At 37.5% G+C, this 13,430-nt stretch overlaps 1 protein-coding gene across 1 annotated transcript; it reads left to right on the plus strand.

The window, feature by feature from the left end:
- Positions 1–530: 530 nt before the first annotated feature.
- Positions 531–6,194, plus strand: LOC104112922 (G-type lectin S-receptor-like serine/threonine-protein kinase LECRK2). The gene is made up of 2 exons (XM_033660455.2): positions 531–1,950; positions 3,527–6,194. Exons 1-2 carry the CDS (start codon positions 622–624, stop codon positions 5,912–5,914), a joined length of 3,717 nt encoding a protein of 1,238 aa, XP_033516346.2. The 5' UTR covers positions 531–621; the 3' UTR covers positions 5,915–6,194.
- The last annotated feature ends 7,236 nt before the right edge of the window (positions 6,195–13,430 follow it).

Below are 13,430 nucleotides of genomic sequence, written 5' to 3' on the forward strand. Positions count from 1 at the left end.
CCTCAATAAAAACATATCTTTGCTTTATTATCTGTCTGCAGTTGTTTTGTTGTGGTGTGGTGTGGTTCACATATTAAATATACAATACTATATGCGCTATAAGTTAACAAACTATTTGGCCGGAATATATTTGTTATATATAGAATGATGTTCAGTTTTTTTATGTGACTATTTTGGTATCTTGAGTCTAAGAACCTTCTACTTAGGTTCCGGTCGTAATTTGTCTTATTTTTAAAATTATTGATTCCACTTTTGATGAAATGTTACTTCTTTTCGTTCCGTGAATTCGTTTGATTGGACACAAAATTTAAGAAAAAATAAAGATTTTTGGAATTTGTGATCCTAAACAATTCAAAAAAAGATCCAAATTATTTATATAGTTATAAAAGCTTCTCATTAAGGGTAAAATTACAAATTTAAGTAAAATTATTTCTAAATTTAGAAAGGGTTCTATCTTTTTTAAACGGACCAAAAATTAAATAGATTCACCTAAACTAAAACAGAGCTTTTACGTGTAATTGTTATTTATTCCCTGCCTAAAAGTTCTTTTACACTGTCTTCACTGCATATGAAGAAGTCAAACTCCAAGTTTATATACCACAACTTTGGTTTCTCTAACAAATGCAAAACCAAATTCGATGTGTAATGGCTTATTCCATCATATATTCTATGCTATTTGTTCTTCTGATCTTTCCCCTGCATATTTTAGCTCAAACTAAGGCTACTATACCTTTGGGCAGTACTCTTACTGCAAATGAAGAAACTACCCCATGGCTCTCTCAATCTGGAGATTTTGCGTTCGGATTCAAGCAAATTCAAGATCAAAATCACTTCTTGCTTTGCGTATATTACGCGAAAATTAAAGATACCACCATAGTTTGGTATGCAAATGGTGGTAATCTAGTGCCACGAGGCTCAATCGCGGAATTAAATCCACAAAGTGGATTAATTCTCCGCAATCCTGAAGGGAAAATTCTTTGGAGCACTGGTCCAATTGTAGCTAATGTTGCTTATGCTGTTATGAATAATACAGGAAACTTTGTTCTTGTTGGAAATGATTCTTCAATTTTATGGGAAAGTTTTAAATATCCAACTGATACCCTTTTGCCTACTCAAATACTTGAGATTGACAACAAGCTGAATTCTCGAAAATCAGAGTCTTTATTTTTTCCTGGTAAGTTTGATCTTCGTATGATGAGTAATGGGAATTTGGTGCTTAATACTCAATCCAGGCAAACTAATTTTGAACCTGATTCTGAGTATTATAGCAGTCATACTTCTGATCCTGGAAATGAAGCCAATTCTGGATATCGACTGATGTTCGACGAATTGGGCACTGTTTATATATTAAAAAGAAACAATCAAAGACTTGTGCTAACACCTTCTAATGTCCCTTCAACTTCAGACAATTATCACAGGTTGAGTCTTGATTTTGATGGTGTTTTAACTCATTATTATCATCCTAAGAGTATTTCTACAGGGAAACAAAATTGGACTATTCTTTGGTCTGTGCCTGATAACATTTGTTTAGCAATTCTTGAAGAAACTGGAAGTGGAGTTTGTGGATACAATAATGTGTGCCATTTAAGTGAAAACCAAAGGCCAGATTGTGAATGTCCAAAAGGGTATTCGTTGATCGATTCGAACGATAAGTATGGGAGCTGCAAACCAAAATTTGTTCCAAATTGTGATGAAATTGGACAGGGTAATCCTGAAGATTTATATGATTTTGATGTTGTGACTGATGTTGATTGGCCATTATCGGATTTCGAAAGGATTTATCCTTCTACTGAAGAAGAATGCAGGAAAGCTTGTTTGGAGGATTGTTTTTGTGCTGTTGCTATTTATAGAAGCAATAGTTGCTGGAAGAAGAAGCTGCCATTGTCAAATGGGAGAGTGGACACTACTTTGAATGTAAAAGCTTTTCTTAAAATAAGGAAAGTTTCAACATAAGTTCAGCTAGGGGTGTTCATGTTAGTCCGTTTTTAAATATTGGAACCATACCAAACCAATTAAGTCGGTTTTTATCGATTCGGTCTATGTCGGTTTTTGTCGGTTTTTCGGTTATTTTTCGGGGTTTTCTTAAATATGACATATACACTACTAAACACATATTCCGGCGACTATATTTTCAAAATAACACTATCAAACCAATTGATTATTGAGAAATCTATCATTTTGCCAAGATATATTGATGATAATTGAATCAAATAGCGATGAATAATTTTTGGACTCAATTAAAAATAAATTATTTTTAACATGAAATAAATTCTTGTATTTAGCAAAAGAAAACCATATCAAACTAGAATATAAAGGCATAAACTAATATTTAAAAAAGATCATATCTTCGACAACTTGGACATAGTGATTACATTTTATTATCTCCATTGTAAAAAAGTTTCAACAACTTGTAGAGAGGTGTTATTTGTACATTATACCCATTTATAATTTTAAATTTAAGAAAACGATATTTTTAGATCTCTTATATATAAAAAATAAATCTTTTACGTGTAAAAAAAAAATTTCTCATACGTAGAAAAAAAGGTAGAGTTATAAAACTAAAAACAAGTTTGTAAAGGGCAAAAAAAAAAAAAAAAAAATTGACCGAGGTGCTATTTGGGGGGAGGGTCCATGCATTCATTGCCACGAACTTTCCTTATTTCTCTCAATTCTCAAATTTTGCAGTATTTTATCATACCTTACTTTAATTAGGCCTAGATAGTAGATACTACCTTTCCATCTTTGACACTTTTCACTCCCACTAAAATCATATTGACTTTTAAAACGTTTGAATTGAAAATTGGCATGAAAGTATAGGAAATTTGGAAAAAATACATAATAGATTTAATAATTAGACAACTAAAATTTATCCCAAAAGACACGGATAGACTTCTCAAAAATTATTCGGTCTTACTTAGAAAAGGAAAGAGCTATTTTTCCTTTTACTTGTTTGAATGAACGAGCTAGGACTCCATAGACATAACCATGGAAATATTTCCTGGTTTAAATGAACAAAGACTCCAAAACGAAGCTGGTGGCTTATGACCAAGGAATATGGTGGGATAATTGTGAACCGTTTACCCTTACTAAAATGTATCATGTTCAAGCCTAGGAATAAAAAACTTCGAAGTGTTTTTACTCCCGCTAGCACATAGCTAGCACATAGCGTCGAGCCACATAGACTGAAGGGTGGTAAGTTGGACGCTCTTCGTCAATAAATTATAATGCACATATTGGTAAAAAATTAGTAGATATTCCTGATTTCTCCATTACCGCCCCAAATCTAAATTAGTTGGTCCAGGTTTGGAATACCATATATTTAAGGAAAAAATTAATAACAAAAGGCAAAATAAGTTTGCGTGTCAACTTTTCCAAGTCAAATAAACCCAACATTTCCTTATCATTTACCAAAATGAATGTGGTAGCCAATGACCAATTCAACATTTGCTTTGAATTAATTTGCTTGAGACTCAGCAACTTTTTCTTTGTAATTTATAGGTGTAATTTCATGTATCCATTCTAATTTTCCCCTGAAACCTTGTCTCTTTCTTGCATGGCTTTTGCAACTGTATTTTTTCTTGCTCTCTTGCTCTTTCCCCTTTCAGCCATTTCTCAATCTTACCAAAATGTTAGTTTGGGTTCATCACTCACTACAAGTGATGTTACTACATTTTGGCCATCCCCTTCTGGAGAATTTGCTTTTGGTTTTCAAAGAATTGGAAATGGAGGATTCATACTAGCCATTTGGTTCAATAAACACACAGAAAAAACCATAGTTTGGTCAGCCAATAGGAATAACATTGCCCCTGATGGATCCAATGTTCTTCTCTCCACAGACGGAAGACTAGGCCTCTTTGATCCAAATGGTCAAGAGATATGGGCTCGTGGCAAGGCCGGACTGGCCTATGGAGCCATGCTTGACACTGGAAACTTTGTGCTAGCAACCAGTAGTTCAGCCATTTTATGGCAGAGTTTCGATGAGCCAACCGATACGATTTTGCCAGGTCAAGTACTTAAGCAAGGAAATAAGCTTGTCTCAAGCTTCTCTGACACGAATGTATCGAGTGGAAGGTTCGAGTTAGAACTTCAAAATGATGGAAATCTGGTGCTTTACACTGTCAATTATCCACTTGATGCACCAAATGCTGCATATTGGGCAACCGATTCAGTTGGCAGTGGTTACCAGGTGATCTTCAATCAATCCGGCTTTATTTTCCTTCGAGCACAGAATGGAACACTGTTAAATTCGATATCTTCTAGTGAGGCAAACTCAACAACAAGCCAATTATACCAACGAGCGATTCTTGAATATGATGGAGTTTTTAGGCACTATGTCTCTCCGAAATCTTCTAGTACATGGTCTACTTTGCATAACATACCAGATAACATTTGTGCCATCAGGCAAAGAGTTGGAGGGGGTGCCTGCGGTTTCAACAGCCTTTGCTCGATGGGAACTAACCGGAGACCAAGATGTGATTGTCCACTCGGGTATATCTTGAATGATCCGAACGACAAATTAGGTGGCTGCAGACGAAATTTCTCTGAGCAAGATTGTAACCATGAATCGCGAGAAGTTGAGGCTTTCACATTCAGAGAAATGCTCAACTCTAACTGGTTTGACGGTGATTATGAGTCTTACCGGGATGTTTCAGAGGATTGGTGCAAACAGAATTGTTTGAGTGATTGTTTTTGTGCTGTTGCTGTTTACGGTTATAACATTTGTTGGAAGAAAAGGTATCCGCTTTCAAATGGGATTCTGAATCCGTCAGATGATGGGAAAGCTTTGATGAAAATAAGGAAATACAACTCCACAGTGGGATCACCAACAACTACAACTACGCCTCAGTTCCAAACAAAAAGGAAAAGTCAACCTACTCTAATCATTTCTGGTTCTGTGTTGTTGGGCTGTTCATTTTTCATCTTAATGTTGTTGGCTCTTATATATCTTTTGAAGTTTAAAGGGAAAATACCAAAGAAGCGTGTGCAATATCCAACTGTCCCAGGAGTGAACCTAAGAAGTTTTAGCTACAATGAGCTAAAAGAAGCTACAAATGGATTCGAGGAAGAATTAGGAACTGGGGCATTCTCAACAGTTTACAAAGCGGTTCTTAATGACGAAAATGGGAAAGTTGTCGCTGTCAAGAAACTACACAAGATGGAAAGAGAAGGAGAACAAGGATTCGAAGCTGAAGTGAATTCAATCAGTAGGACTAATCACAAGAACTTGGTCCAACTCCTCGGATTTTGCAACGAAGGCCAAAATCGGCTTTTGGTTTATGAATACATGAAAACTGGCTCAATAGCAGACTTGCTATTCAAAGATTCTAGGATTAGTTGGTCCCAAAGAGTAGAAGTTGCCATAGACACTGCCAAAGGGCTTTGCTATTTGCATGAAGAATGTAGTACCCAAATTATACATTGTGACATCAAGCCTCAGAATGTGCTTTTAGATGAAAGTTTGACAGCAAAAATAGCAGATTTTGGAATAGCCAAGCTTTTGAGGAAAGATCAGACTCGAACGACCACTAGGATACGTGGCACGAGAGGGTACGTAGCCCCAGAGTGGTTCAGGAACATGCCTATAACCGTCAAAGTGGATGTGTACAGCTTCGGAATCTTGCTCTTAGAGCTGATTTGCTGCAGAAAAAGTTATGAGCAAGATGTGGCAAATGAGGATGAAATGATACTTGTGGAGTGGGCTTGTGATTGCTATAGAAGAAAAGAGTTGCATTTACTTGCGGGTGATGATGAAGAAGCAATAGAAGATATCAAGAGGTTTGAGAATTTTTTGATGGTTGCTATTTGGTGCATTCAAGAAAATCCAGCATTAAGGCCTAACATGAAAAAAGTCATGCTAATGCTTGAAGGTTCTATTGATTTCTCAGTTCCTCCTGACCCTTTTTTCTTTTATTAGTTATGTTTAGATCAGAAGGTGAGCCTTGGCGTAACTGGTAAAGTTGCTGCCATGTGATCGGGAGGTTGCGGGTTCAAGCCGTGAAAACGGTATGTTGCAGAAATGCAGGGTAAAGCTGGCAACAACAGATCCTTGTGGTCTGGCCCTTCCCCGGACCCCACGCATAGCGGGAATTTAATGCACCCGGTTGCCCTTCAGTTCTGTTTAGATCAGCTACATTTTTTCCCCTTATACTTTTGTTTGTCCCTAAATAATATTGCAATAACCTCTGTGCTCAAAAGTCTATTCTATATTTGTATCTTCACTGAAAAAAGCTTCTTGAAATGTATGGTTTTCATTCTCCTATCTAATTATCAATTCATAAAACTTCTTATTCTAACTCAAGTTCCCAAAAAAAAAGGATAAGAAATGTATAAAATCCATCAATCTTTAAGCCAGTACTATTGCAAAGTTATGTTGCAAGAAAATGCTTCAACAATTACAAGCATTTCTGTTCTGGTTTCCCTCTCCATAACTTGGTTAAGCAATGCAATATTTAATAACTGCCATGGTTTTCTATTCCATATACACATTAGAGAGATGTACTAGATTAAACAAGCATATATGTGCAATGGATATGAGTTTCCACATGCATAAAGTACATATTTGATTAATAGTGAAAATAAATTTATACGGAAATGGAACATGGACTGCTTGGATTCATCCTTATGAGATTTTGTACAGTCAAATTCAAACCCCTTTAAGTTTCTTCTCTTCTTGGATAAACTCAATGTGCTCTAAAGCATGCTGCTCAGTCGAAACTTTTGCATATTCCTGCCTCTTGTTATGTTCCGCTTTCTTTTGTTTTCTCTTAACCATCAATTGTGAGGAGAAAAGTTGTTTTAGAGTGGCTTCTTAGGATTGGTTTTCCTATTATTGTTGTAGAATCAAGTGGAAATCTTTGGTTATCTTAACTGTGATATTACTGCACATGATCCTTTTGCTAAGAAAATGTGCTACTGCAGTTTTGTCTGGAAAAATTAGTAAAAGTGGGTCTTTTAGCAGTCTTTTTTATCCTTATAGCATAAATCTGCAGTTGTTATGGCTTAAAGATGAATGGATTTTCTACAATCAACCTTTCTTTTTTCTGGGAAACGTAAGCTAAAATTGAACTTCCTATGATTTAAACTGGATTAGAAATGGAAATAGTAAATTTCAAGAAAACATAATGCAATGAACATACATGTATAGAACTGGCTTTGAGTACACAAGAAGATAGTTTTTTGTTTTGGCACAAACAAAAAAGTTAATGGAAAAACATAGTTGAGCCAAACAACTAATAGAGGAAAAAGGTTCAAGAGTTGTCTCTTCATCATTACTCACGAGTAAATGCAACTCTTTTCTTTTGAAGCAGTCATAAGCCCACTCCACAAGTATCATTTCATCCTCATTTGCCACGTCCTGATTATATATATATTTTTTTTTTCTGTGGCAAATCAGCTCTAAAAGCAAGATCCCTAAGCTGTATATGTCCACTTTGACCGTTTTATGCATGTTCCCGAACGACTTTGGGGCTTGATGTCACAATGAATAATTTGGGTATTGCACTCTTCATGCAAATAGCATAGCCCTTTGGTAGTGTCAATGGCAACTGAGCCTAAAATCTTTGAATTGTAAGTCTGCTATTAAGCCAATTTTCAAATTTTTCATATACTAAATTCGATGTTGACCCTTATTGCAGAATCCAACGAGTTGGACCAAGTTCCTGTGATTAGTCCGGCCGGTTGAATTCACTTTAGCTTCGAATCCTTTCTTCTTCTCTTTCCGTCTTGTGTAGTTTCTTCACAACGACGACTTTCCCGTTTTCGTCATTAAGAACCGCTTTGTAAACGGTTGAGAAGGCCCCAGTTCCATCTTTGAATCCATTTGTGGCTTCTTCTAGCTCTTTGTAGCTGAAACTTCTTAACTTCTTAGTTCTATGTGGTTGGAACACCTAGATATGGTACAAGCTTCTTTGTACTTTTCCCTTTACCTCAAATCATGCTAACTTACTATAGTTAAGCGATTTAATGAGCTGAGAATGCATATCAATTACCTATAATTAAGTGCAAATACATAGCTTATAATTGTTAGTTTGGTGTGAATACATGTCACCACCCCAAATTCCCTCCGTAGGATGTCATGATAATACCTAGTGTTTAAGACTAGGTAAGCCTAACACATGCTGATTTAATAAAAGAATTAACCGATTTAATCATTAATCATAAACTATTAAATGACATATATCACCATAGTCTCCACCACTCTAATGACTAACACATCTCTCATACATAATCATCCCGACGAGAAATACTTCTATAATTCTTACATGCCACATAGCAAAATCTGAACATCAACAGTCGATCAACCATGCGAGTACCGCAATACCAATAAAGCATCCGTAAATCAAAACACAATGCGCCTTCTGAAATGCGCGCCCTTCTCAGGCAATACCGAGTAGTAATAACATTCATCTAGTCATATGAAACCGTCCATGTTGCCTAAGAATTCATGACCTTCCCTTCAAAACTAAATTGTGATCTTGCACATGCAAATCTCAATGCCACACGACACATCGCATCTATCATGCCATCATATGAAAAGTACGAGAATCTCATAATCAATTGTGAGTCACCAGCAGACTACATACTCAATTAGCCAGGAACCTTTCACTTGATCCCATCCAGTAAAAAAATCACAATACACAACATGCTCATCATGCCGGTAGGAAATATCCATCTCAAACCGTGATAGAAATTACCGAGAACTTTTCGAAACCCATTTGAACATAACCAAGTCACCAGAACTGAATCTATCTAACTCCACCAAGCCACGCAGGTCACCAAACCCAAGAGTATTTCCAACAAAATAGCTATAGAGACTCACCACATCGTAAGTACCCAAGGAACCGATCATATCCATTATTGTGTTGATCCAACCTACTACCAAGTTGTCCTATTTCTCTGAGTTCCTTCTGAATTACCCTCGAGTTAACACTTCTCCTTGTCATAACACCACGATCCTTACCCAAAGTTCACCACAAAAGATCCTAGCATAAAACCACACCGTCCTAAGGCCCATAAGCCTTTGTATTCTCTCTTAAGCACCCCAAAAGTACCACAACCGAGGCACTCACTCTGAAGAGACCGTCTGTGAATCTAAAGCCATTTCCTTCACCTTCCTGATATTGAAATGTAGAGTCCACAATGATATAGAGATACCGCAAGTCTCGACACCATCCGATGCAAATCTCAGATTCTAGCCATATACAAGATCGAAAAATTCTCAATTGCTATATATATATCTCGAGTCTATTAGAACCTTCTAGAGAGTCATCCACTCTGCTCAAATCTCAATTGCACCACCCAAACGGGCCGAACGACATGTGCCTTATTAGCATAACAACACCTAAAGAAGTAACCCCGCCTTAACGCAACCGAGCAAATTCCTACTCGATGTTCACTACATCTTTCACGAATAACAACTCAATCATTTCATGATTACCATATGCCCATAAAGTGTAATACACCATGCATCCAGAAATTTCCATGCTTATGCCATCTTCAAAACCAGCCTGTGCAAGTCATGGCTGATCCACAAGTATACCTCATACCGAAACCAATACAACACGTAATCATGCAATCAAATCGTCGATAGAAGATTCCCCCACTTGGCTCAAAGCCATAGATGAAAACACTCAATAACTCACAATACACATACTCTATTACTGCCATAATACCATAGTGAGATTCAACTAAATCCTTCATAAGCTCATGTAACACAAACCATATAATACCTCAACTCATCTGCTAAGCTCGCATTCATCCCCGTGATAGGCAAGTCAACTTTCTCTACCAATCCAAACTCAAATCGCAACATTTATAACCCATTGGTAGAAAATAAAGCCTCCACATAACATCATAAGTATCACACCTCTATAGACCAGCCTGCGGGAGATAACGCACCTGCTTAGCCTCAAATTGACATCTTTCTATACCCTTTTGCAGCCACAATTACTATGCAATCATTTAATCTTCCTGAGGCTGAACTCATCAACAAGACATGAGAATCTAATTCGTTCCACAATTAAACAACATGAAAGAACCTTCAATACACTCATAATTCGAGACTATACGTCACATCAAGACAGAAATCAATCACCCAATAGTCCTTTTTACATCTTAAGCAAACTCTTCTCGTTACATTCAAACCATTTGAACACATCCCGAGGTCACATCATACTCATTATATAGCCATCCAAACACTCATCAAGCCACAATTTCCACTCATAGGGACACCACCGGACATATAAGTCTGAACGCACGTGCTCATGTAACCGAAATCACCATGTTCAAGCTACAGTCAAAACCTGGCCTCAGGTTCTCTAGACTGGCCCATCATTATCACATAGAAAACATATCTCGCACCTCATCCATGGAATCACAAACCGTCGATGCATAGTTGATACCGAGTGCTCACGTACACATACAAGTGAGTGGAAGGAATTCAAAGCGATACGCTTCAAGCTGAATCAATGTCGCACGATAAAGAAAGAAAGATGGGAAGTTTATCCTAAATGCCCTGTAGCCTTTCGAAGATAAGTATGGACGTCATCATACCAATTTGCAAGACTCTACTAGACACTTGCTCATGACTCATAGAACCTATGAACTTAGAGCTCTAATACCAACTTGTCACGATCCAAAATCCAACTAGTCATGATGGCACCTAACCCAATCCGCTAAGTAAGCCAATTAGAACCAATCCAATTCAATAAGATTTACTGAGAAAATAAATGATGAAATAATTGAATCTTTATACACTTTCCAAGGACCGGTAGTATAAATCATGAGCTTCTAATATTTAGAGTTTACAAAGCTGATATGAAATAAATACATCATTTGCTTGAAATATACATGAACATATTAATAATTCTAAAGCTACCAAGAACAAGAGACAGTTATGACCGGAACGCGGGTACATCTTCAATGCCAGCTCCAGCCACACAGTAGCATCAACATCCAAAATCTGCATGCAAGGTGCAGAAGTGTATCATGAGTACAACTGACCCCATGTACTCAATAATTAACAAACCTAACCTTAGGTTGAAAGTAGTGACGAGCTTGGACAACGGTCAGAGTCCAACACCAACAGTCAGGAATAACTCGTAACAATTTAAATAAAGTAGTACAAGTAATAACCCAAAGATATGATGCTCAGGTCTTTCACAGTTACGGAAAATAGGCATGATTTTTCAAGTATAATAGTAAAACCCTAGTTTTTCACCGAAATCACCAAAATATGAGTAAATCTGAAAATAATGATTTTCCCAAAAAATTTCAACAACAAATAAGGTGTTTCATTATCAGATGGCATGAGGAAAGTACATCTCTATGCCTACATTTCAATGTGCATATGAAGTCATAAATGTCACGATACCGTACAACATGAGGAAACGTATCTCAACGCCTACTTGCCAAGTATGCATGCCATTTGTAATGCAAAGCAGTGATAAAACCATATGCATACTCTCGGAGTATCAATTCGCTCAGTCCTCACAGTCACTCAGTCCTCACACTCACTCAGTCCACCCAATCACTCGTCACTTGCACTCGCACATAGTAGGTACTTGCGCTCACTACTGATAAGTCAGACTCCAGAGGGGCGGATCCTGCCCAAGCGCTAATATAATCCAATCATGGCATGAACCAATAAAGCATGCTATGGTGTGTAGCCTAATCCTATAAATATCCTCACAATCAGACCCTCGGCCTCACTCAGTCATCAATCTCTCCAGTCCCTCGGCCTCACAAATCTCATGCCAATTGGCCCAAACAATGATAATATGATGTGAGACAAATGATAACAGAGACTGAGATATGATATGTAATGAATGAGTATGGCTGAGTATGTAATTGCAATTTAAGCAAATAACTCAACAATAGAAATGACCTCAGTGGGTCCCAATAGGATAAGCATATAGTCTAAACATGGTTTCTAACATGGATCACAGCTCAATTACTCTAGCAAATAGAAATTTGATGAATGAAAACAAGATTAGGTCACTACATAGTACTACATAGTACCACATAATCAACCGAGTCATAATTCATACGGTGCACGCCCACACGTCTGTCACCTAGCATGTGCGTCACCTCAACATCAAACATATAACACGTATATTTAGGGGTTCATACCCTCAACACCAAGCTTAGAAGTTTTACTTACCTCGAACAAGCCAAATCTAATACCGAGCAAGCCAAACAATACTCTAGAAATGCCATCCCGCGCGCATCAACCTCCGAACGGCTCGAAACTAGCCAAAAGCAACTCAAATACATCAAATAATGCCTAAGAAAAAAAAACAATCGATAAAGGTCAAATCTTTAATCAAAATCCCAAAATTCAAACTCAGGCCCGCACCTTGGAACCCGACAAAACTCACAAAATCCGATAACCCATTTAATTATGAGTCCAACTATACTAGTTTCACTCAAGTCCGACTCTGAATCGATGCTCAAAACTTGAGTATTCACTTTATAAAATTTTAGACAAAACCCTAATTTCTCTCTTGAAATCATCAACCAATTGCCAAAAATGAAGATAAATTCATGAAATATAATCAAAACCGAGTATAGAACACTTACCCCAATCCATATGGTAAAAATCACTCCAAATAGAGTCACAATCCGAGCTCCATTGATCCAAATATGCAAAAATGGTTGAAACCCCCGAAAAATAGAGTACTTATAATCACTGGACGAATTAATAAACCACGATCACAAAGAAAAAAAATGCACTGCCCCAGAAATACTCCATGCGATTGCGGGAAAACCTTCGCGATCGCGTAGAACAAAAGACATTGCCACCAAAATGTAATACGCGTTCGCGATACTAGACACGCGAACGCGATGACCACAGACGTCAAAGCTCCATGAACGCAACCCATATAATACGATCGCGTTGAAGAATTCTCCAGCTCCCAGCTGCCCAGTCTCAACACTACACAGTCGCAATTCCTCATCCGCGAACGCGGTTCTCAAGCCCTCCTAACTACACAAACGCATTTTTTAAGTCGCGACCGCAATGAAGATAGTGACCAGCTCCAGATTTCCTCTACGTGATCGCATCCCCATCTTCGCGATTGTGAAGGACAATCAATGTATTAGAAACCAGCAGAAACCAACAATGAAAATATGAAGAAATATGGTCCGAAATCAATCTAAAACACGCCCGAGCCCCTCGAAACCCCGTCCGAACATGCCAACAAGTCTCATAACATAACACGGACCTACTCGAGGCCTCAAATCATGCATAACAACATCGAAACCACGAATCGCACCTCAAATCAAACTTAATAAACTTTTGAACTTTAATCTTCCAAAATTTGTGCTGAACCATATCAAATCAACCTGAAATGAACTCAAAATGTGCACATAAGTCCCAAATGACATAACGAATCTATTCCAATTCCCGGAACCACAATCCGAACCTGATA

The sequence above is a fragment of the Nicotiana tomentosiformis genome, chromosome 1 (genome assembly GCF_000390325.3).
Source record: "Nicotiana tomentosiformis chromosome 1, ASM39032v3, whole genome shotgun sequence".
In the NCBI taxonomy this organism is placed as follows: domain Eukaryota; kingdom Viridiplantae; phylum Streptophyta; class Magnoliopsida; order Solanales; family Solanaceae; genus Nicotiana; species Nicotiana tomentosiformis.